The 26146-nt window shown below is 48.6% G+C and overlaps 2 protein-coding genes across 2 annotated transcripts in view; one reads left to right on the top strand and one right to left on the bottom strand.

Moving 5' to 3' along the window:
* Positions 1-17854, bottom strand: part of SNX6 (sorting nexin 6) — a 147187-nt gene extending 129333 nt beyond the window's left edge. Inside the window, exons 1-2 of the mRNA XM_085627423.1 lie at positions 17764-17854; positions 17622-17666 (exon numbers count right to left, since the gene is read on the bottom strand). Of these exons, the coding sequence (XP_085483549.1) occupies positions 17622-17666; positions 17764-17769 (51 nt within the window). The 5' untranslated portion in view covers positions 17770-17854. The remainder of the gene's footprint in view (positions 1-17621; positions 17667-17763) is intronic.
* Positions 17855-17931: 77 nt separating this feature from the next.
* The window catches only part of CFL2 (cofilin 2), a 254647-nt gene continuing 246432 nt past the window's right edge, over positions 17932-26146 (top strand). Inside the window, exon 1 of the mRNA XM_085627424.1 lies at positions 17932-18745. Within this exon, the coding sequence (XP_085483550.1) occupies positions 18728-18745 (18 nt within the window). The 5' untranslated portion in view covers positions 17932-18727. The remainder of the gene's footprint in view (positions 18746-26146) is intronic.

Raw genomic sequence — 26146 nt, forward strand, 5'->3', positions numbered from 1 at the left:
TGCAGTCTGAGCTTACAACATTTGCTTAGAGCGCCCACCCCAATTATAAAGTCTTTGCATTAATGAACCATAAAAACAAGTTTGAACAGCATTAACACATGGACACAAATAATACCTTGACTACAGCCAATGCCTTTCCCTGATCCATAATGTGGTACTGCAAAATGGCAGCCAAAGGGTTTGTACTGTAGGGGGTTGGGCCTACTTGTCCCAAGGACTAAATTCACATGAGAACTTGTTGCCCTTGACCTCAAACAATATGTCCCGGGCGTCGGGCTATAGGAATTGAACATCCCTGTCCAAGTTAAAGTCAGGCTAAGATTTTTTAACAAGTTTAGAGGCAGTTACTTTTTCTACTGTGCGATATGCCCAGATATCACACTGGACATTTCCTTGAGAAAACATAAGTAAATCAGTTTTTGTACATTTGCAGTTTCAGTGTTTCATACAAACCAACTCCACACAAACAATTTTCAAGGAAAAATAGTCAATGTGTTCCTATTGAGACAAAATTAAGTTTACAGGTAATTACTGGTTTGTGGCGGTTGGTATTCTGGGGTTAGAAGGGTTCCCCCATCGTCAAGGATACACTCGTGTTACACCCTCAACAGCACTAGGGCGGCCGGGTGCAGAGTGCTGAGGGCCAATGTTATCCAATGGCAGACAGGGGGCCTCCGGTTGGTGGCTGCTCATGAGCAGACCACAGGGTTGTGGGAGCAAAGCTCCTGGGGTTTAGCTCAGGGTAAAGGCCCCCCCCCCCTGAGTTAGCACAGAAGGTGCACCTGCAGCGGCGCAGGGGCGGCTGAGTGTAGGGTGAGGTTTTTGCATTGGGTGCCCTGTTTTCAATGGGAGTTGCCGGTTCTTGATTTTGGCTGCAGGCTCGGTCCAGGAAGACTTCCGGGAGGAACCAACTGCTGGGCATGTAAGTTGGAGGGCTCGGGACGTAGGTGCACCTCGGGTTCTCTTCTCCAGGGAGCAGGGCAGCCGGATGCAGGGGTGTCTTTTGAGGTCGAATTTCACCTTACCAGGCCACTCGCGGTGGGGGGATGGCAGGCATCTCCGTGCAGATGCTGCAGGCGGCATCGGGGAGTCCTGGAGGGGCCAACCCACAGTGGACTCGGGAGTGCTGGGGGACCTCGCTGGGACCAGTGGGCCACTCGGACCGTAGGCCACGGGTGCAGTGGTGGTTCCAGGCGTCTGGTTTCTTTCGACAGGCTCAAAGTCTGTTTTGGAAGTTTCTTTTGAACAGAGCTGCTGTTCACAGGAGATTCGGTCTTTGTTGAAGGCAGTCAGTCCTCCCAGGGTTCTGGAGGTCGCGGGCTGCAGGACAAGGTGACTTTTGGGACAGGATCTCTGGAAACGGCAGACAGGCCGGTAGGGCTGGGGCAAAGTCAGTTCTTCACTGCAGTCTCCTCTGCTGGGCGTCTTCTTTCGTCCTTCTTCGTAGGTTGCGGGAATCTGTCTTCTTGATTCAGGGCTGCCCCTAAATACTGTTTTTAGGGGGAGTTTTAGGGGTCTCGAGGTCAGTAGCCAATGGGATACTGCCCTTAGGGTGACTACACCCTTGGTGTGCTCATCCCATGTGGGGGAGTGGGCACAATCCCTAATCCCGATTGGAGAGTGCGACTACCTCCGCCCAGGAAAGGCTTTGTTTCTGGGCTCAGGGAGCGAAGGCTCCCACCCCAGGGGTCCAGAAACATGTCTTGTGGTGGCAGGCTGCTGAGTACCAGTCAGGGAACCCACCAGAGGCTGGTCGCTTTCCAGGGGGCATCTCTAAGATGCCCTCTGAGTGCATTTTACATTAAATCCCACACTGGCATCAGTGTGGGTTTAATGGGCTGAGAAGTTGGATACCAAACTTCCCAGTTTTCAGTAAAGCCATTATGGTGCTGTGGAGTTTATAATGACAAACTCACAGCACCATATACTCCTAATGGCATTACTGCACTAACAATGTCTATGGATTGGTCTAGACACTGTAGGGGTACAGGGCTCCTGCATCTGTACCCTCATCACTGGTATAGTGCACCCAGCTAGAGGTTTGTCTGACCTATGCCAGGGCAGTGGATTGTAGGCATGGCACACAGGGATGTGTGCCATGGCGACTCTTCACTTCGTTCTGCACCAAAACACGCAGCCTGCAATGGCAGTGTGTGCGGGTAAAGGGCCTCTAAGGGTGGAACTAGAAGGTCTGCAGCCCTTAGAGGCCTTCCATGGCTACAGTACCGTTGGTACCCAAGGTACCTTTTACAAGGGACTGACATGTGGCCAGAGAAGTGCCAATTGGGGGTACAAGGTACAGTTTTTGTGAAAGAACACTGGCCCTGGGAACATGATTGGCAACAGAAACCCAGCTTCCTACACTTGTTCCCTGGCCTTCCAGGTGCATGTGGGACAATCATGACATCCTGGACATTTAAAGGTTCTGGCCTCTGTTTCACTCCTAACACACAGTGCGAAATCTGTGCTGATTGTACAGTATTTACCATCTGCTATGGGCTGGGTGTTATAGTTCCTACCGTGTTGTATCTCTGGGCTGCGTAAACTTCACACTCTGACTGCCTTTACCAGCTTGACTATCTGCCACCTTACAGCCTTCTTTTGTTTTCCTCTGATGGGATTTACCACCACACCTCCCTGCGGGCTGATGGGTCTCCTAGGGTCCTGAATAAAAAATGTTAAAGGACTGGTAAAAAAATACATTTAATTAAATATTTAAGACCGCCCGCCCCACCAGGGGGCAACATTGTTCATTAAGGTCCCAAAGAAGTGCCGCCCAACGATTGGGCCAAGATGGCATGAAACATGTTGACCATGTGTTCCTAACGCTATCCTGGTACCTAGGGACCACAAGATAGCACCATTGTTTTTACTTAGTCCTGGTGCCCATATTTAATTACATTTATTTCTTACAGGCTCTGGTGCCTATTTTAAGTCACCTTCTACACACTAGAATTCACCACTCATATTGCCCACGTGCACTCACCACATATGGTGTCCTCAGATCAAAATAACTCCGCCAAAGTAGCCACCAGGCCCGTCAGACATTGCAGAGCCAGTCTGACGAGGAGCGCCCTATGATTAAGCATGACACCCTAACAGGTGTGCGAGGGCATTATGATCTGAAATTCAGATCTCCCAGCGACACTCACTCTGGCTTGATAGCACCCATTGGTGCATCTGCCCGATAGAGGAACTACCTCCTTTCTTTGTTATACCGGATGCTAGTCCTTGGAGGAGCTCAGGAGGAGGAGCTCTTCAAAAATGTGCTCTTCCGTCCCCCATATAGATTAAGGCCTTCTGGCAACATGCATCCCTTCAACTTGGCTGTCCAAAATTCTACCTTTGTGAGACGTCTGTTCTATGCAAATATCACTTGCAGCTCACCTGGGGGAAACCTTCTCCTGGATTTTTTGTCAAAGGCCCACTGGGCCAATGTGCTCGAGGTCTGAGAGAGAATTTGATGAAGAGAGCAAAATCATTTTGCAATGGGGAAGCGGGTGGAGAAAGGTAAGAGGGGAGATGAGTACAAGGGACTGTGGTGGAGGAAAGAAATGGATGAAGTTGCTAAGGATGTTGATAGTGATGGGATGAGAAGAGTTGAAGGAGGAATGACTGGTGGATCTAAAGAAGGAAGGCAGAATAGGCCTATTCTATTTCTGACTCCCTAATGTTTGACTTGATGCTCTTTCCCGCCTTTCTGTCTCAGGAAACGGCACTGCAGCGCCGAGATGCCCCCGGGTGAGTCGTGCGCTATAGAAATATTCATAACATATTCATAACATGGATAAGTGGGGATTGAAAAGGGAGAGTGAGTGCTAGGTGGTTGCAGGAGGATGAGGAGAGGGGGAACTCCGAAGGATGAGGGGGTGAGAGAGAGAGAGAGAGAGAACAAGAGAAAGAGAGAACAAGAGAAAGAGAAAAAGAGAGAACAAGAGAAAGAGAAAAAGACTGAAAAATGTCCTAGAAAGAGATCCAGGAGAGCATCAAAAATCTAGAGAACGTGCAAGGCCACAAGAAAGTTACCAAGAGGGAGAGAAAGCATTGGGTGGAAATTCAACAGACTTAAGGCTGTAGAATTTCCTCTTCTTGCACTGTTACTATTTTTACAAAACACTACTATTTATTACTCCACTTCTACTCATGTACATATATGCGATGCATGCTTGGGTGTTGGTCCTGTGCTGTCATGGACTTCAAACAATGAAAGTACCAAAGTGGACCTGACATTTCATACCCTCTAACCATGAATGGTGATACATGGTTGATAATCGGACGCACCTTAGGCCTCTCAGACTTCCTTTTGATTGATCAGTGCAGGACTTTTATAGCCATGTTTAGTTTCTGATCCAGCAAATGCCTTGAACCCCAATAGCAGCAATGCCAAAGACACTACCAGGGATAACAAATGTCCCGACAGCTGTAGCAGCGGATACCGTTGGGAAATTCTAATCTTTGTGCTCTAGACGCATCATGGATTATCATACTTTATGCTCAGTTTCTGTGCTTTATCATGTTCTGTCGGCACCAACATCTTTCCAAATATTTGTGGTTCTAATGAGGCAGTGGTACTTGCCAAGCGTATCGAAAGCATGAATACACACACAGGAAGCGAGAGTTCAGGGTTACCATGTACTACTACTAAATACAGCTTCAACAATCTGTGTGTTATGGAGCTGTGCAGATTATGTAGCATATCACCACTGTAAAGGGGGCTCAACTAGTCATTGTAATCCAGGTTCTAATAACGGTTATGCCACTATTGATCAAAGAATTAGCCCCGCCCTAGGAGTCTAGTTGCGCCTCTGTGGCTCATACACTCTACTGCAAGCATATAAAGTACTCCCCGAGAGCAGCTCTGCAAGACTCCAGCTATCCTAGGCCCATACACTCTACTGGGAGAATACAAAGTACTTCCAAGAGCAGCTCTGCAAGACTCCAGCTATCCTAGGCCCATACACTGTACTGGGAGAATACAAAGTACTTCCAAGAGCAGCTCTGCAAGACTCCAGCTATCCTAGGCCCATACACTGTACTGGGAGAATACAAAGTACTTCCAAGAGCAGCTCTGCAAGACTCCAGCTATCCTAGGCCCATACACTCTACTTGGAACCATACAAAGTACTTCCCGAGTGCAGCTCTGCAAGACTCCAGCTATCCTAGGCCCATACACTCTACTGGAAGCATACAAAGTACTCCCCGAGAGCAGTCCTGCAAGACTCCAGCTATCCTAGGCCCATACACTCTACTGGAAGCATACAAGTACTTTCGAGAGCAGCTCTACTGGAAGCATACAAAGTACTCCCCGAGAGCAGCTATCCTAGGCCCATACACTCTCCTGAAAGCATACAAGTACTTTCGAGAGCAGCTCTACTGGAAGCATACAAAGTACTTCCCGAGTGCAGCTCTGCAAGACTCCAGCTATCCTAGGCCCATACACTCTACTGGGAGAATACAAAGTACTCCCCGAGAGCAGCTCTGCAAGACTCCAGCTATCCTAGGCCCATACACTATACTTGGAACCATACAAAGTACTTCCCGAGTGCAGCTCTGCAAGACTCCAGCTATCCTAGGCCCATACACTCTACTGAAAGCATACAAAGTACTCCCAGAGAGCAGCTCTGCAAGACTCCAGCTATCCTAGGCCCATACACTCTACTGGAAGCATACCAAGTACTCCCTGAGGGCAGCTCTGCAAGGCTCCATCTATCCTAGGCCCATACACTCTCCTGGAGCCATACAAAGTACTTCCCGAGTGCAGCTCTGCAAGACTCCAGCTATCCTAGGCCCATACACTCTCCTGGAACCATACAAAGTACTTCCCGAGTGCAGCTCTGCAAGACTCCAGCTATCCTAGGAAGCATACAGAGTACTTCCAAGAGCAGCTCTGCAAGACTCCAGCTATCCTAGACCCATACCCTCTACTGGAAGCATACAAAGTACTTCCCGAGTGCAGCTCTGCAAGACTCCAGCTATCCTAGGCCCATACACTCTACTGGAAGCATCCAAGTACTTCCGAGAGCAGCTCTACTGGAAGCATACAAAGCACTCCCCGAGAGCAGCTCTGCAAGACTCTAGCTATCCTAGGCCCATACACTCTACTTAAAGAATACAAAGTACTCCCCGAGGGCAGCTCTGCAAGACTCCAGCTATCCTAGGCCCATACACTGTACTGGGAGAATACAAAGTACTTCCAGCTCTGCAAGACTCCAGCTATCCTAGGCCCATACACTCTACTTAAAGCATACAAAGTACTCCCCGAGGGCAGCTCTGCAAGACTCCAGCTATCCTAGGCCCATACACTGTACTTGGAGAATACAAAGTACTTCCAAGAGCAGCTCTGCAAGACTCCAGCTATCCTAGGCCCATACACTCTACTGGAAGCATCCAAGTACTTCCGAGACCAGCTCTACTGGAAGCATACAAAGTACTTCCCCGAGAGCAGGTCTGCAAGACTCCAGCTATCCTAGGCCCATACACTCTACTGGAAGCATACAAAGTACTCCCCGAGAGCAGTTCTGCAAGACTCCAGCTATCCTAGGCCCATACACTGTACTGGAAGAATACGAATTACTTCACGAGGGCAGCTCAGCAAGACTCCAGCTATCCTAGGCCCATACACTCTACTGGAAGCATCCAAGTACTTCCGAGAGCAGCTCTATTAGAAGCATACAAAGTACTCCCCGAGAGCAGATCTGCAAGACTCTAGCTATCCTAGGCCCATACACTCTACTGGAAGCATACAAAGTACTCCCCGAGGGCAGCTCAGCAAGACTCCAGCTATCCTAGGCCCATACACTCTACTGGAATCATAGAAAGTACTTCCAAGAGCAGCTCTGCAAGACTCCAGCTATCCTAGACCCATACACTCTACTGGAACCATACAAAGTACTTCCCGAGTGCAGCTATCCTAGGCCCATACACTCTCCTGGAAGCATACAAAGTACTTCCGAGAGCAGTTCTGCAAGACTCCAGCTATCCTAGGCCCAAACACTCTCCTGGAAGCATACAAAGTACTTCCGAGAGCAGCTATCCTAGGCCCATACACTCTCCTGGAAGCATACAAAGTACTTCCGAGAGCAGCTATTCTAGGCCCATACACTCTCCTGAAAGCATACAAGTACTTTCGAGAGCAGCTATCCTAGGCCCATACACTCTACTGGAAGCATCCAAGTACTTCCGAGAGCAGCTCTATTAGAAGCATACAAAGTACTCCCCGAGAGCAGATCTGCAAGACTCTAGCTATCCTAGGCCCATACACTCTACTGGAAGCATACAAAGTACTCCCCGAGGGCAGCTCAGCAAGACTCCAGCTATCCTAGGCCCATACACTCTACTGGAATCATAGAAAGTACTTCCAAGAGCAGCTCTGCAAGACTCCAGCTATCCTAGACCCATACACTCTACTGGAACCATACAAAGTACTTCCCGAGTGCAGCTATCCTAGGCCCATACACTCTCCTGGAAGCATACAAAGTACTTCCGAGAGCAGTTCTGCAAGACTCCAGCTATCCTAGGCCCAAACACTCTCCTGGAAGCATACAAAGTACTTCCCAGAGCAGCTATCCTAGGCCCATACACTCTCCTGGAAGCATACAAAGTACTTCCGAGAGCAGCTATCCTAGGCCCATACACTCTCCTGAAAGCATACAAGTACTTTCGAGAGCAGCTCTACTGGAAGCATACAAAGTATTCCCCCGAGAGCAGCTCTGCAAGACTCCAGCTATCCTAGGCCCATACACTCTCCTGGAAGCATATAAAGTACTTCCGAGAGCAGCTATCCTAGGCCCATACACTCTCCTGGAAGCATACAAAGTACTTCCGAGAGCAGCTATCCTAGGCCCATACACTCTCCTGGAAGCATACAAAGTACTTCCGAGAGCAGCTATCCTAGGCCCATACACTCTCCTGGAAGCATACAAAGTACTTCCGAGAGCAGCTATCCTAGGCCCATACACTCTCCTGAAAGCATACAAGTACTTTCGAGAGCAGCTCTACTGGAAGCATACAAAGTATTCCCCGAGAGCAGCTCTGCAAGACTCCAGCTATCCTAGGCCCATACACTGTACTGGGAGAATACAAAGTACTTCCAAGAGCAGCTCTGCAAGACTCCAGCTATCCTAGGCCCATACACTCTACTTAGAACCATACAAAGTACTTCCCGAGTGCAGCTCTGCAAGACTCCAGCTATCCTAGCCCCAGACACTACTGGAATCATACAAAGTACTCCCCAAGAGCAGCTCTGCAAGACTCCAGCTATCCTAGGCCCATACACTCTACTGGAAGCATACAAAGTACTCCCCGAGAGCAGCTCTGCAAGACTCCAGCTATCCTAGGCCCATACACTCTACTGGAAGCATACAAAGTACTCCCCGAGAGCAGTTCTGCAAGACTCCAGCTATCCTAGGCCCATACACTGTACTGGAAGAATACGAATTACTTCACGAGGGCAGCTCAGCAAGACTCCAGCTATCCTAGGCCCATACACTCTACTGGAAGCATCCAAGTACTTCCGAGAGCAGCTCTATTAGAAGCATACAAAGTACTCCCCGAGAGCAGATCTGCAAGACTCTAGCTATCCTAGGCCCATACACTCTACTGGAAGCATACAAAGTACTCCCCGAGGGCAGCTCAGCAAGACTCCAGCTATCCTAGGCCCATACACTCTACTGGAATCATAGAAAGTACTTCCAAGAGCAGCTCTGCAAGACTCCAGCTATCCTAGACCCATACACTCTACTGGAACCATACAAAGTACTTCCCGAGTGCAGCTATCCTAGGCCCATACACTCTCCTGGAAGCATACAAAGTACTTCCGAGAGCAGTTCTGCAAGACTCCAGCTATCCTAGGCCCAAACACTCTCCTGGAAGCATACAAAGTACTTCCGAGAGCAGCTATCCTAGGCCCATACACTCTCCTGGAAGCATACAAAGTACTTCCGAGAGCAGCTATCCTAGGCCCATACACTCTCCTGAAAGCATACAAGTACTTTCGAGAGCAGCTATCCTAGGCCCATACACTCTACTGGAAGCATCCAAGTACTTCCGAGAGCAGCTCTATTAGAAGCATACAAAGTACTCCCCGAGAGCAGATCTGCAAGACTCTAGCTATCCTAGGCCCATACACTCTACTGGAAGCATACAAAGTACTCCCCGAGGGCAGCTCAGCAAGACTCCAGCTATCCTAGGCCCATACACTCTACTGGAATCATAGAAAGTACTTCCAAGAGCAGCTCTGCAAGACTCCAGCTATCCTAGACCCATACACTCTACTGGAACCATACAAAGTACTTCCCGAGTGCAGCTATCCTAGGCCCATACACTCTCCTGGAAGCATACAAAGTACTTCCGAGAGCAGTTCTGCAAGACTCCAGCTATCCTAGGCCCAAACACTCTCCTGGAAGCATACAAAGTACTTCCGAGAGCAGCTATCCTAGGCCCATACACTCTCCTGGAAGCATACAAAGTACTTCCGAGAGCAGCTATCCTAGGCCCATACACTCTCCTGAAAGCATACAAGTACTTTCGAGAGCAGCTCTACTGGAAGCATACAAAGTATTCCCCCGAGAGCAGCTCTGCAAGACTCCAGCTATCCTAGGCCCATACACTCTCCTGGAAGCATATAAAGTACTTCCGAGAGCAGCTATCCTAGGCCCATACACTCTCCTGGAAGCATACAAAGTACTTCCGAGAGCAGCTATCCTAGGCCCATACACTCTCCTGGAAGCATACAAAGTACTTCCGAGAGCAGCTATCCTAGGCCCATACACTCTCCTGGAAGCATACAAAGTACTTCCGAGAGCAGCTATCCTAGGCCCATACACTCTCCTGAAAGCATACAAGTACTTTCGAGAGCAGCTCTACTGGAAGCATACAAAGTATTCCCCGAGAGCAGCTCTGCAAGACTCCAGCTATCCTAGGCCCATACACTGTACTGGGAGAATACAAAGTACTTCCAAGAGCAGCTCTGCAAGACTCCAGCTATCCTAGGCCCATACACTCTACTTAGAACCATACAAAGTACTTCCCGAGTGCAGCTCTGCAAGACTCCAGCTATCCTAGCCCCAGACACTACTGGAATCATACAAAGTACTCCCCAAGAGCAGCTCTGCAAGACTCCAGCTATCCTAGGCCCATACACTCTACTGGAAGCATACAAAGTACTCCCCGAGAGCAGCTCTGCAAGACTCCAGCTATCCTAGGCCCATACACTCTACTGGAAGCATACAAAGTATTCCCCGAGAGCAGCTCTGCAAGACTCTAGCTATCCTAGGCCCATACACTCTACTGGAAGCATACAAAGTACTCCCCGAGAGCAGCTCTGCAAGACTCCAGCTATCCTAGGCCCATACACTCTACTGGAAGCATATAAAGTACTCCCCGAGAGCAGTCCTGCAAGACTCCAGCTATCCTAGGCCCATACACTCTACTGGAATCATACAAAGTACTCCCCGAGAGCAGTCCTGCAAGACTCCAGCTATCCTAGGCCCATACACTCTACTGGAAGCATACAAAGTACTTCCAAGAGCAGCTCTGCAAGACTCCAGCTATCCTAGGACCATACACTCTACTGGAATCATACAAAGTCCTTGCCCAGAACAGCTCTGCAAGACTCCAGCTATCCTAGGCCCATACACTCTACTGGAAGCATACAAAGTACTCCCCGAGAGCAGTTCTGCAGGCTCAGCTGACATTGTCTGACTAAGCACTAACCCAGAGCAGACTTTACTCTCACCATCTGGACGCAGCATGTTGGACAGGAAGCCGAACCACTTCCCATGAGGCCCATGAAAGGGCAGCAGAGGTCCCACATATTCAACGGGACTCGTTTCTCGGCACATCACTGGTGAGGAAGGAGGTGCTTGGTCAGACTTCTGTCTTCAAGACACACATTACATGAGGCCGAGGCCCTCGACGACACGAGCATCGCTCCTGAAACCCTTATTTCCACAAGATCTCCCCGAAAAGGCCCAGAACACACACTCAGAACCCACGGGACGATACAAAACCAACTATGAGTGGTTCTCAGACCAGCCAGGCATCAGAGTGTACACAATATACCAGGCGACCTGTAGTCCTTCTACTATGGCTCAAAGTGGGGTTCTGACCCAAGACAGACATCAGCGCCTACAACACCTCCTGTAAATCAGGCATCTTACCTCTAGGAGCCTGGACACATCTCACTCACAGAGTAGAATCAGACTCAAAGTGCGAGAAAAGAAGCTGTGGGCTGTGAGGTGTGGGGTGGAGGAGGGATCGGAAGGGGTGCCGGAGGATGCAAAGGGGTTACAGATTACAGCGAGCTGCGAGTGTAAAGGGAAAGCACCGCAGCCACGGGCTGCGCCTCTGGTTCTAGAGCAATGTGCATGTTCAGCAGCAACAACGGAAGTAGACCCAGCCCCCCCCCCCCCCCCCCCCACTTCAAACTCTGGGAAGCAGAGAGGGTGTGAAGGGGGAGGGGGCGTTTATGCAAAGATCTGAGGATTACCATTAACAGACACTTGTCAAAACACATCTATTAATTGCACTTCAGCTGGGACTGTCACCACGTTAATGTGTAAAACTCCTCTCGCTCTAACCCGAACTCTGACCCCCCATATCCACCACCGTTCCACCCACCCACCGACCCCACCCAATGTAAGATGGGCACATTCTGCCCAGTGACGCACCTCCTGTGCCCTACGCACCTCTCACTGTACTCTCTCTGCCCCCAGACTCACCCTTCCTTTACACCCACCAACCCCACGTAAGATGGGCACATTCTGCCCAGTGTCGCACCCCCTGTGCCCTACGAGCCTCTCACTGTACTCTCTGCCCCGCAACTCACCCTTCCTTCTCACCCACCCACCGACCCACCCCACCCAAAGTAAGATGGGCACTTTCTGCCCAGTGACGCACCTCCTGTGCCCTACGCACCTCTCACTGTACTCTCTCTGCCCCCAGGCTCACCCTTCCTTTACACCCAACCACCCACCTACCGACCCCACCCGATGTAAGATGGGCACATTCTGCCCAGTGCCTCGACTCCTGTGCCCATGCACCTCTCACTGTGCTCGCCCTGCCCCACGCCTCGCCCTGCTCTGTACTCCGCAACTCCTTCACGCCCCTCATTCCTGGCCTCCTCACGACTCTCTGCCGCGTACTGCGCCTCGGTTCGTTTCCACCTGTAAATGCCCTTCACATCCCTCTAAACCCGCACACGAGCCCTCCAGGGACTCTTCCTATTCAACATCCCAGTACTGTACCCTTCATGTAGTACTAGGTAGTACCGCACCTCTGTATCACCCGTACTACCACTCTCCAGCTGTGCACGTACCGGTCTGTAATCCTATACACATACCAGCACTCTGTAGTACCGCACCTCTGTACCACCCGTACTACCACTCTCCAGCTGTGCTGGTACCCATCTGTAATCCTATGTACATGCCAGCACTCTGTAGTACCGCACCTCTGTACCACCCGTACTACCACTCTCCAGCTGTGCTGGTACCCATCTGTAATCCTATGTACATGCCAGCACTCTGTAGTACCGCACCTCTGTACCACCCGTACTACCACTCTCCAGCTGTGCTGGTACCCATCTGTAATCCTATGTACATGCCAGCACTCTGTAGTACCGCACCTCTGTACCGACCGTACAGTCTAGCATCCGTCAGCAGTGCTCGCGCCGTTCTGTAGTCCTATGTACATGCTAGCACCCTGACCTCTGTAGTACCACCCTCTGTATCACCAGTACCCTCCACCTCTGCCCAGCTGTGCTCGTCCGTCTGCAAACCTACAGCTGCACCATTTACTCCTCCCTCCCAGTACATTCTGCCACTTTACATCACTGAATAACCCCATCCCTCCCATAAGAAGCTTTTTCTTTAACATACTCTGGGCGCACTATCACCCTCTCCTAATGTGCTTTACACATGCCTGTACTTTCAACAGATGGTGGGGGGTTTAGGGGTACCTGAAATGTGTGCAGCCAAAGACCAGCTAGGAAACCATTCCAGGAAACGTGGCCTATGTAATGAAGGCTGAGGCTCAAAACATGTCGCGTATACGATTTCATTCACAGCACCGACCTCACTAGTATCTGGGTGTTCTTGAGGTTTGCGTTATTGCATCCAGACACATCACACATCAAACATGTGTCAACATAGCTGGACCCATCAACTTTGCCAACGCCGGATAGTAGTAGCACAAAAAGGAGTAACAATTTTGTTGTCACTAATTACAATCAAAAATGTTTTAATGAACCTAACAATTAAACATTACTGAGGTCAGATAAGGGTGTGGGTGGGTGATGGTCTTTGGTTTGTCTCAATCACTCCTTTGCACCATCTTAATCCACCTGCCCCTATAGTCTCTCATTGTTGTAGACACACCCTTTTCTCCAGCATCTTTCTGACATTCATCCTCTGCATATTTCACATGTCACCTCCTTCACCGCTGTCTTTCCACTCAGTCTTCCCAGATGTAGTTCCTGAAGTCAACCCCTTCACCATGCCTTTTTACTCATACACACATTCACCCTCCTCACCTTTAAACAGCATTTTCTTCTTGAATAGTGCCGTCAATATTTCAACAGCTGTGTATACATCCAGCACACACCTTTATATACAATGATATATATACAATCAATCATAGTATTTGTAAAGCGCACTACATACCCGCGAGGGTCTCAAGGCGCTTGGGGGGGGGAATGCTGCTACTGTTTGAACAGCCAGGTCTTGAGAAGCTACAAATAGCACATATGTGGCCATCGGTCTACGTCAGTGATTCCAAAATGTTTTCGACTCTCGGCTCCCTTGGCCCATTGGCTTTTGCCCGTGGCTCCCCACTGTTCATTTTTTTGGGAGGGGGGGGGGGATGTAAGCCCGACAGCGGGAGTACTTTTATTTTTCTCCCTGAAAATAATTGGGATGAAGGTTTTATAATCCTATACGCATGGTGTTTTGTATTACTAAGGTGGAGAAATAAAATATTCCTAGTAACACTTCTTTGCCCACGTCTTTATATAGAGAACCCTCTCAAACTTTTTTTATCCCACTTACAGTGCTAGATAGCACCCCTATGCATGTAGGCCCCATTGCCAAAGTGTTTCTGCGCTTGTCATATGTGCCAACACACTTGTCTCAGCAGGGTGATTCACAATTTTTTTTCAACGCATATACAGCTTTATTTCAGCTGTCTCCTCCCTAAAAGTGTCTCCAGTCAATACAAGCCAAATAAATTCCTCACGTTATTTTTTTTCTTTTCTAAACATCCCTCTTTCTTGCAAATGTTGGCATTATGCCCTATATCATGTTTACTTCCCTGAGCTCATAGAAAGAGCTGGCCTGTCTGGAAATGTGTGTCTACTAAAAAAATGTGTACTGGGAGTACCTATGGTTCAAGAACACATGTCAATACTTACTATCACTTAGTGCTTTGAGAGACAGGACAGCTGTACTTTTCCTGATAACTTGCATTGGTGTAAAATGCATTTGTAAAAAACTAAACTATCAACAAGATTAACAAAATAGATTGTGTGTCTTCACATACTTTGGGGGTGTTGGAACGTGCGAATCCAGTGAAATACAGAGGTCATCTCCCTTGACATGCCATCAATTAAGCACTACGTTTACAGCGTTAGGCATGTCACTTACAAATCATCAACATCATGCGTTTAAGTCTAATTAGTTTAACTGAAGCCAACAAACCCTTAAACATTAAATGCATTAAAGTGCTTGGTCGGCGGCTCCCCTGGATAGTTTTGACAGCTTTCCAGGGAGCCACGGCGCACAGATTGGGAACCACTGGTCTACGTGCTCTGCAGAGGCCAATGACTGGATGAGCATGCAGAGTGAAAAACTTTAGGACCGGCTGACAGACACTGTGAGAAACTACCACTGTCTTCAACTGCAACTCCAGAGCTGTCAATCATACTAAGTCATGAAGACCCTGCCAGAACTTGAACTCACTCGGACACCTGGAGACGACTCATTCACAGCATCCCCCATACAAAAGTCATATGTTGCATAAACATAATACAGAAACACCTAAAAAAAAGAAATATCCAAGGCATGGCATGATGAAGTGAAACGTAAACAGGGACAGCAGTGGTGACATGGATTCACTGAAGGGTTTTTACAGTGATTGCTGAGGAAGCAATCAATGCTTGTAAAGTTAAGATCCAGTGGGCACTAGTTTCAAAGTCAGTTTTAATTACTGCACAGTGCGAGCCCTAGTCCCGGTTAAAGGCCTGATCTCCTGGTACTTGCTCCTCTGTAACTCCTTCTCTCAGTATGACATCACATGTAGTTTCTCATGTTTCTGTACTTCCAACACTCAGTATACAGTTTAGTCTGACCCACATACCCATTCCTTCACAGCACCACCCCATGTGGCCTCTCTCTTATTATACTTTCCTCTCAGTGTCCATTTCAGTTCTAGCCTTGCATCTCCGACTTCCAAGTACCCCACCCCCCAATGAGGCACTACTCTTTACTGTCCGCACCAATGTACTCTTCATCTCTCAGCACTACCTCTGCCCCGCACAGTAACAGCCCACCATCCTGCTCTCTTTTGTACTTTCAACGGAGCTTCTCAAGCCTTGTGCAGAGGTGTTGTACATAATAAGCAGAAGGAAACTCGTTAATTTTTCTAGTGCACTGTACAGCTTAATTTCAATTGAAAGGGAGCAGTCAAAAAAGGGATGAAGTATCATTGTATGCACTCTCCTATAGGTCTCTGTACTGCCCCTGCACTCTTGCATTCGCCCCCTTCCTATGCACTCTCCTATAGGTCTCTGTACTGACTGCACTCTTTAATTTGCCCCCTTCCTATGCACTCTCCTGTAGTCCTCAGCCCTGACTCCTCCATTACTGCCCCTGCACTCTCTACCCATCAGTGCTCTCCTCCTCCGAGTAAAGTCTCAGTGCCCTGCTCGGTGCTGCCCCTGCACTCTGTTATTGCCCCTTTCCTATGCACTCTCGTGTAGACTCCAGTCCTGACCCCTCTATCACTGCTCCTGCAGTCTGTTATTGCCCCCTTCCAATGCCCTCTCTTATGGGTCTCTGCACTGCCCCTGCACTCTTGCATTTTCCCCCCTTTCCTATGCACTGTCCTATGGGTCTCAGTACTGCCCCTGCACTCTTGCATTAGCCCCTTCCCTATAAACTATCCTATAGGTCTCTGTACTGCCCCTGCACTCTTGCATTTGCTCCCTTCCTATGCACTGTCCTATGGGTCTCTGTACTGCCCCTGCACTCTTGCATTTGCTCCCTTCCTATGCACTGTCCTATGGGTCCCTGCACTGCCCCTGCACTCTTGCATTTGCTCCCTTCCTATGCACTGTCCTATGGGTCTCTGTACTGCCCCTGCACTCTTGCATTTGCTCCCTTCCTATGCACTCTCCTATGGGTCTCTGTACTGCCCCTGCACTCTTGCATTTGCTCCCTTCCTATGCACTCTCCTATGGGTCTCTGTACTGCCCCTGCACTCTTGCATTTGCTCCCTTCCTATGCACTCTCCTGTAGACCTCAGTCTGACCCCTCCATTACTGCCCCTGCACTCTCTACCCATCAGTATTCTCCTCCTCCGAGTAAAGTCTCTGTGCCCTGCTCGGTGCTGCCCCTGTACTCTGTTATTGCCCCTTTCCTATGCACTCTCTTGTAGACCCCAGTCCTGACCCCTCTATTACTGCTCCTGCAGTCTTTTATTGCCCCCTTCCAATGCCCTCTCTTATGGGTCTCTGTACTGCCCCTGCACTCTTGCATTTGCCCCCTTCCTATGCACTGTCCTATGGGTCTCTGTACTGCCCCTGCACTCTTGCATTTGCCCCCTTCCTATGCACTGTCCTATGGGTCTCTGTACTGCCCCTGCACTCTTGCATTTGCCCCCTTCCTATGCACTGTCCTATGGGTCTCTGTACTGCCCCTGCACTCTTGCATTTGCTCCCTTCCTATGGGTCGCTGTACTGCCCCTGCACTCTTGCATTTGCTCCCTTCCTATGCACTGTTCTATGGGTCTCTATACTGCCCCTGCACTCTTGCATTTGCTCCCTTCCTATGCACTGTTCTATGGGTCTCTATACTGCCCCTGCACTCTTGCATTTGCTCCCTTCCTATGCACTGTTCTATGGGTCTCTATACTGCCCCTGCACTCTTGCATTTGCTCCCTTCCTATGCACTGTTCTATGGGTCTCTATACTGCCCCTGCACTCTTGCATTTGCTCCCTTCCTATGCACTGTCCTATGGGTCTCTGTACTGCCCCTGCACTCTTGCATTTGCTCCCTTCCTATGCACTCTCCTATGGGTCTCTGTACTGCCCCTGCACTCTTGCATTTGCTCCCTTCCTATGCACTGTCCTATGGGTTTCTGTACTGCCCCTGCACTCTTGCATTTGCCCCCTTTCAATGCACTGTCCTATGGGTCTCTGTACTGCCCCTGCACTCTTGCATTTGCTCCCTTCCTATGCACTCTCCTGTAGACCTCAGTCTGACCCCTCCATTAATGCCCCTGCACTCTCTCTACCCACCAGTACTCTCCTCCTCCCAGCAAAGCCCCAGGGCCCTGCTCGGTGCTGCACCCCCCTCCCCTCCAGTATTTGCCCCAGGGAAACTCCCATGCCCCGTGCCCCTAGTACCCACCGCTCGCTCCTCCTCGGAGTCGGGCGCCTCCTCCAGGCCTTCGTGCTGCGGAGAGACAGAGAGGGGAGTTAGGGCCGGAGGCTGGGTGTGCCGAGGCTGACATTAATCCCTCCTCCCCCCTCCCGGAGCGCCGGACACCCACCATCATGGCTGCTCCCGACCGGCGGCGCACGGAGTGACGGGAGCTGGAGGCGGGGCATGAGGACTCGGAGGCGGGGCTTGGGAGTCAGGGGCGGGCCGTGAGGACTCGGGGGAGGGGTTATACGAGCAATGGGCAGAGACATCACAGCAGAGGGGCGGGGCATGACATAGAGGGCACGAGGGTTAGGGTCGGGCCTTGGAGGTTGGTGCGTGCCCTGCAACCGAGGAGAGATCCTCAGAAATGACAGAAGGAATGGGCGTGGCCTGCAACAGAGGGCGGACATGTGGACCCTATGAAAGGGCCATCCCGGAGACGCCAGGCACGCGCCAGTGACAGGCTTCATGGGCGGGGCCTGAAGCAGAAAGGCGGGCTTCATAGGGAGGCCTGACGCTCGAGGGGCGTGCCTACAGTTTAAGGGGCGGGGCGGTCACCAGGGCGTTGACTAGCCACGTTCAGTCGACGGAGCGCGCGGGGCAGACGAAGAGCAGACAAGTGAAGTAAGTAAGCAGAAGCGGTCAGTGGGCGGAGCTTGCGTTGACGGGCAGGAGGCGTGGCTATGGATGTCACGCGGAGGGAGTGTGAAAAAACGGTGCGACGGCGCCTGTGCCAACAGATGCGCGAGAAAGCGTCACTTGCGGCGGCCTCTGAGGAGAAACAGCTGAGGAGAAGCAAAGTGGGAGCATGGCCAAGGCCAGACAGCCGTGGAGGCCCACAGCTCTCGGCCTGAAAAGAATAGACTGAAAACCCTTCAGGGGACGGAGAAAACTGCACAGAAGGTTCAGTTCGAGTGCATATTAAGAGCCCTGCAGCAGACGTCCCAGAAACAGGGCCAAGGCTCCAACTGTCAACTGAACACCACCAACTTTGCAGCCAGCATGTCATGAGGCAGCTGTGTAAACAAGCAAAGCTGGCCATGCGGCACCAGAGCACTCAAACATAAGATAACTACCAAATATCATGACTCATGAAATGCCAGCACAAGGTAAGCATCTAATAAAATATCAGGGATAATACAAGATAATTAGCAGATATAACATGAGGTGTGATTTACACATCTTCTCTAAAGCGCAAAACCTAAGGAAGGATGAAACAAAGTCCTTGAACTGGTGTGCATGCCTAGAAATGCATACACAATGTGTACCCACACGGTCCTGGACATTTCTAATCCCTAAATGCTTCCACCACAGTGCTGAGCCCCGTTGTTTAGGTCTCGCCTACGCAGCGCGCATGCGCTGCACAGGAGACCTTTAGCCGTCGTGCAGCTCTTTTTCAAAGCACATACTCGTCGTGCTTGTGGCCGCATACGCCAGCGGCGCGCCACAAGCATGAGTATGTGCTTAGAAAAAGAGCAGGCTGCGCACACACCACTCCCGGGCTTGTTAGCAATGTCACATAGCACAAATTTTCCCACGGAAATAGGAGTGCTTCGCCACAGTCACAGACTACTTGACACTTTTTATTTTTTAAACATGAAACGGGGAGCTGTGTCGGATTGACAGGATGCTGAGTCTAGGCCGGGTTCGGACCATGCTCCCCATGTTACATGGGCGGCATTTGTAGTCATTAAGCCTTACGGCCTCTCCTGAAAGTTCTGCTCATTTTGGGCTCGAGCTGCGCCAGAGCCAAGGGTCAGGCTCGGGCCCAGCTCGAGCGTTCAATGACTCACTCATCTCTATCCCTACCTCACCTTTCTTATTCTTCCTCTCGGTTTACCTACATCACCTCTACCCTCATCCTCTCTCTCACTCTACGTCACTCCTCTCTCTACCGCATCTATTTTTTTCCCACAAAATATTTGTGTGCCTCATCTTTCTTTCTATCCTCTATGTACCTCACCACCTCTTTCCTCCCTGTGTATAGCACAGCCATGCCTCTGTATCCGGCCTCTTTTTAACTCTACCTCTCCCTCTCATCCTTTCTATTCCGGGTTGTTTCCTTTCTACCTCCAATGATCTCTCCTTTTGACTTTCACTGTACATCGCCTCTCAGCTACCCGCTTCTCCCCACCCCTTCCCACCGAGTCTCCTGTTCTCCAATACAACGCACTTCAACACGTCTGTCTCTTTACCCTTCCTCTCTCTACCTTCTCTCGTTTTCTCAGCTCTTACTTCCTGTTTTTGACTACCCTCTTTCTCTCCACCTCCTGACCCTCTAACTCTCTCTCTCTACACCTTTTGTCTCTCCCTTCGAGTCACCCCTCTTTCTAGAACCTTTCCTCGATGCCTTTCATGCTCCTTCCTCCCCTCTCTCTTCCTCACCAGAGGCGGAGGGCACGGATGAGTGAGGTGTAGAGCGAGGGAGAGGAGGCTTATGCCCACAGCCAATCACCTGCAAGTGTGGCTTGGCAGCATGGGCATGGAATGTTTCATAAAGAAGGCTGCGATTATAATGACAAATGCCACTGGCGCTCACAGCCAATAGCACATGTGGGGCCTGAGGAAGTTTTCCTGCTTCCCTTCTGATGCTAGTATACATGTTTTAAGAACAAGGGACTCTTTCACAATATTTAATGTGAGGGGGCCACTACCACGTCCACCACATCCACCTCCACGTCCACCACCACGTCCACCATCACATCCACCACCACGTCCACCATCACCACCACGTCCACCACCACCACGTCCACCACCACGTCCACCACCACCACGTCCACCACCACACCCACCACCACGTCCACCACCACATCCACCACCACTACGTCCACCGCTACCACATCCACCACCATGTCCACCACCACGTCCACCACCATCATGTCCACGTCCACCACCACGTCCACCACCACCTCCACCACCACCTCCACATCCACCACCACGTCCACCACCACCACGTCATCCACATCCACCACGTCCACCACCACCACATCCGCCACCCCTCCCACCACGTCCACCACCACCACCATGTCCACCACCACCAGCACGTCCACCACCACAGCACGTCCACCACCACCACGTCTACCACGTCCACCACCACCACCACGTCCACCACCACCAGGTCCACCACCATCGCCACCACGTCCACCGCCACCACATCCACCACCACCACGTCCACCACCACATCCACCACCACCACTCGTGATGGGTAAAGTGTCACTGGAGGGCAGGGGTAATAGGAGTGTCAACCCCGGCTGTACATGGGACATTTAAGGAGGCATTGGGTGCGAGAAGACGGGAATAGGGGCTAGAAGTATTACACCAGACCCAAGATACATTTTGAAGACGCGCAATGTCACAGGGGCTCCTGTAAGAGCACACGCAGCATCTCTACCTCACAGTGGCATACCTGCACGAGCCACTCACTCAAAACAAGCATTAGCATAGCCAATAGGTCTCGCCTTTGGGACCTTATAAGTGTTTAGCCATGCAACACTTGATGTTGTTGCGCCAAGGATATTGTGCTGGATAACTAAACACTTATAAGGTCCCAAAGGCGAGACCTATTGGGTATGCCAATGCTTGTTGATATTTACTTTGCCTTTGCGCCTTCATAACTTTTTTCCACATAAAATATCTGTTTCAAATTTGCATCCTTTTTACTGAAGAGAAGACCCTGGGGGTTCTTCTATAGCATTAAAACTCATAGTACGTCCTGGGGGGCTGCTTGCCAACCTACTAACCTTCACATGTGCCCCTTCTTTCTAAAAGCAGCACTAGCCAGCTTTTTACTTGAGAGAACTCTAACATTTAGTAAGATCTCAAACAAACACTCTCAAAACCAATAGGTCTCGCATATGCACAACCTATTGGCTTAGGCAATGTTGTACACCAATGTGGCTGCTGCTTCGCATGATTAAAAATAAGTGGGGTGGGGTAATGTGGGATTGAGGGAAGTAGAGGTATAGTATGGTAGACTGGAGTAGAATTGGGTAGATTGCGGTAGAGTGTGGTAGATTGGGGTAGATTGTACTGGAGCAAGATAGATTGGAGTATATTGGAGTGGGATAGAGTTGAACAGCCCTGCATCCCACAACAGAATAACTCCTTTCCAGTAATTTTCCCGCATTACTACAATATCTCACATTGTCACGCAACAGAACTGTGACCTGAAGTGCGATAAAACCGCGTGTTTCAAGTTTCTCGCTTTGCTGAGACGGGCGCATAAAAGCTGAGCTTGTTTTTCAAAGGCCACACAATGGCGCTAACGTGCAACAGGAGGTATAGGAATCTCAATATATTATGACGTGGAAATATCCTGCTATCACAGAATCTCATATACAAGCCATTCGAACTTCAGTGATTTGAGAACTGAAACAAAAAACCACACACCCTCCTAATTAATGTAAAAAAGCACCCCCTGCTCAAACTATAATCTAACACATTAGATTTACGTTGTGGGTTACGACATACCTACGTTGATATGAATGAACCACATTTAGTTAGCTATACAGAAGACAAGATAAATAGATTGTTACAGATTCCATCTCTACTAGGGGGAGATCAGATTAGTACAGGCAGTTTAAGTACTGACAAAGGTGAATGACTAAAACAATTGAGAAAAAGAAACATCAGAACACAATTACATGCCCAAGTTCTCCTGGAATATTTGAGGAGTAATACGATTCCTGTAGGCCTACAAGTGAAGAATATTCCTGTAATATTCATCACAAATAAAACATATCTGCTAGATTTCAGCAGAGTGGGAACTAAATGTTCCAGAGATTGGATTGTTTTGTCAATCCAGACAGCATTAAAAACAAGTGAGGAAGAATTGAAAGAGATTAAAGAATTTGAGGAGGAAATAGGAGGTGATCAGACGATCACAGATGCGAAATCTCTTTTAGAATCCATAGAGAAAACAGTCACTGACTTTAAGGTACACACTACAAATCAAACAAGCATTGGCATAGCCAATAGGTCTCACCTTTGGGACCTTATAAGTGTTTAGCCATGCAACAGTTGCATAACTAAATACTTATAAGGTCCCAAAAGCGAGACCTATCGGATATGCCAAGCGGCCGTGCGGCCGCGAAAGTGAAAGTGATCACGATCAAACATCAAAGCGGCCGTGCGGCCGCGAAAGTGAAAGCAATCGCGGTAATGTGCGGCGCGCGCGCGCCCGCGCACATGCACTGTAGCTCTAGGCTGGCCTGGTAGCACTTTTTGGAGCCCTCTCAAAAAGTCTCGCCAGACCAGCGCATGCGCTGGGTCAGGCGAGACCTAAAAATATCCAAGGTGACTAGATACATCAATAACTTTAAATTGGATCTTGTATATCCTTTTTTAAAATACGATTTTTATCAAAATAACAACCCCAGCACCTTGAATTTGCAATACAGGGGGAGGTCAAGAAATAAATTCATTACTTTTTCAGAGTCCTCATCTGATTCTGAGGGATCCGCAAACCACTATCAACCCTATTATCAGTCCCCTAGGGGCCAACCTTTTTTAGAAAGAGAAGGGCCGAGAGGCAGGGGTTATCAGGGACAATGGAGAGAGCCAAACCCCAACCCCAATCATGAACAGGGTTTCTTCAGAACGAGAAGGAGGATATACAGACGCTAAACCCTTTTAGAGAACTTATCACTCCCTCGACAAATAAACATATTACCATCTAGAATCTCTCTGACCATACCTTAAGTAGTGCAGAACTAAACATATTGCAGAAGGGGCTATCATTTGTACCTAAAGCACTACAGAGCTCTGTTGAGACCAAGACTGAAGTGTTACAATTCTTACGGAAAGTGAGATTGAAAGTGTTTTTCTCTACATCTGATGAATATCAGGAAAATAGGCGGGTTTTAAAACCAAATCTTCATTTTGCCGTGACAAAGCTGATATGCTTACAGAAGTTCTATCTTTTGAAGATCAGAATCTAAGGGGACTAGATCAGCTAAACAACGAAAAGATTTACTTTAAACCTAACTGCTCGAAAGAAGATATGAAGGCAATGAAAAACTTAGCAGAGAATCCGCAGCCAGTTATTAAACCGGCTGATAAAGGTGGGGGAATAGTGCTATGGGAAAGTGAGGCACATGACAAGGAGGTCCAGAGACAACTGAGTAATGTGTTGCACTATCGCCCCATAGAGAATATTCCCACACCTAGACTAAGAGCACAGATCTTACACCTAACATTAGAGGCCCTAGAAGGGATCTGGATCACCCGTAAAGAATATTAATTTTTAAACACTTCTACACAGACAACACCGAATATGTATATCTTATGTATGATACATAAAGATAGAGAATGTCCACCAGGAAGACCGATTATTTCAGCATGTGGTTCCATGTTGGAACCCATGGCGAAATATATCGATTTCTTTCTGAAACCATTCGTTATCCAAACTAATGCATACATCCGTGACGCCATGGATTTGATATCCAAAATAGAGAACCATCCTTTTAACAGTGATAAACAACTACTGGTATCATTTGACAAAGAAAGTCTCTACACTAACATCCCACAGGATGAGGCTTTATCTGTCCATGGGATGGTTTTGAATAAAAGAGACACACCACATCAAGTACCAACTGAGTTCATTGCATCGCTGGCCTCGCTATGCCTGAAAAACAATTTCTTCAAATTTAATGATAACTTATTTTTGCAGGTCAAAGGTGTGGCGATGGGGTGTTGTTTCGCCCCAGAGATAGCCAATCTGGTGATGGACTGTTTCGAAGCTCAGTATATCTTTAACAAATCCAGTGATTTTAATTTGAACATCCACCACTGGATGAGATATATTGATGACATCATAATGATATGGGAAGGTGACATCAATTCCTTGAAGCAGTTTCACGGTTGGCTGATTACTAGGACTCGGGACCTTAAATTCACCATTATGCATAGTAATGAGAAAATCAATTTTCTTGATGTTTGGATTATGGACAAAGGTGGTAAATTAGAGATCAGCCTCTTTACTAAACCTGCTGATCAGAACACCCTTTTGCATTTTGCAAGAGGACATCCCAGGAGCCTGAAAGAAAATTTGCTGTATGGGCAATTCCTGAGGATAAGACGCAATTGCACCAACAAAAGCGACTACTTTCAAAATGCAGATATTATACAAGCAAAACTAATTGATAGACGTCACCCAAAAAAAACTAGTTAAAACAGCGCTCAAAAGAACCTGGTTTACTCCGAGGGATGAATTACTGATCCCCAAACCTAAATCAGAGAACAGCCCTTTGACTTGCGTATTGACATATAGTCAAAATACAGTACAGTTCTGAAAAAGAGGGTCTAAGGGAATATTTTATGACCACAACAGGATTTATTCCCCATTACAAATATCGATAAACAGTACGAAATCCCGGGGTCAATGAACAGAGTGTTGTGAAAAAAAGGTTGTGCACAAGCACTGTTCCTATAGAATCACCTAGTCAGCTCTAGACCAATGACTATACCTCACAGCATAAAGCTGTGGGCATATCCCTTTAAAGGACGAATTCCCTCACTCACCGTAGGTGACATGCTTCATCATTTGGGAATCTCCTCCCAGATGAAAGCCTAGTTCCTCCGGGGGCTACAACTTCCTCTCTACGAGGAAGGAGCTCTGGGATGTTTTTCAAAGCTGTGTGGAGTTAGCTAAATCCACAAATGATGAGCTAAGTAGATGTGAGGAAGGACGCAGCGCAAAACATAAAAATGTGCAGTAAGTGCAATTAAAACTAGTTAGAGAGTGTAAATCATATGTTTTATTCTAATACATTCTCTACCAGCATTAAAATTAGTGCACCAGCGGTATGGATTTAAACAGCTACGGTGAAGTGCAAGATAGTGGCCGACATGTTTCAGCCTAACACCCAAACGTGGGCAAAGCTTTCAGCAGGACCTCTAATGGTGCTGCTGCATAGATGTGTGAGTGATAAAAACAGAAAAGGATACACGAACAGGAACTTGAGTCAGTCTGTCTGTTCTTCTACATAACCTTACCTATAAAGAAAAAAATAAACAAAACACAAGACGATATACAATTCATCCGTGATACTGATGTGAGATGTCAAAGGACAAGTGCTGAAAATTGTAATATGAAGTGGAAATAAAGCTTACCCGCAGTCAGCTGGGTAAACATTTCACCTCAAACCTGGCAACAGCTCAGGATGGGGCACCGCTTTAAAAAAATGATGAATAAACCATTATTGGGTCTAACTGCATCAAAGATCCAAGAAAAACATTGTTCTTATTATGGACCTAATGTAGTCTGTAGTGTGAAAGAAGGGGAGCCACAAACGCAAGGACTAAGAGCACAAAACAAGATACTGGCTTGGAGTATCCATACAAAAGCTAAAAACATCAATAGATAATCAATGTACGAAAATATAGGTTCAATGTGGTTCATATAATCGAAACTGAACCACTTTCAAAGGGGGCCCGGTACGAGGGGCCACGCGTTTCAAGTACAAGAAGTGGCTACATGAACTGCATCTTTAGAAGAATAATGCTGTTAT

This window comes from Triturus cristatus, chromosome 9 (assembly GCF_964204655.1).
Source record: "Triturus cristatus chromosome 9, aTriCri1.1, whole genome shotgun sequence".
Lineage (NCBI taxonomy): Eukaryota > Metazoa > Chordata > Amphibia > Caudata > Salamandridae > Triturus > Triturus cristatus.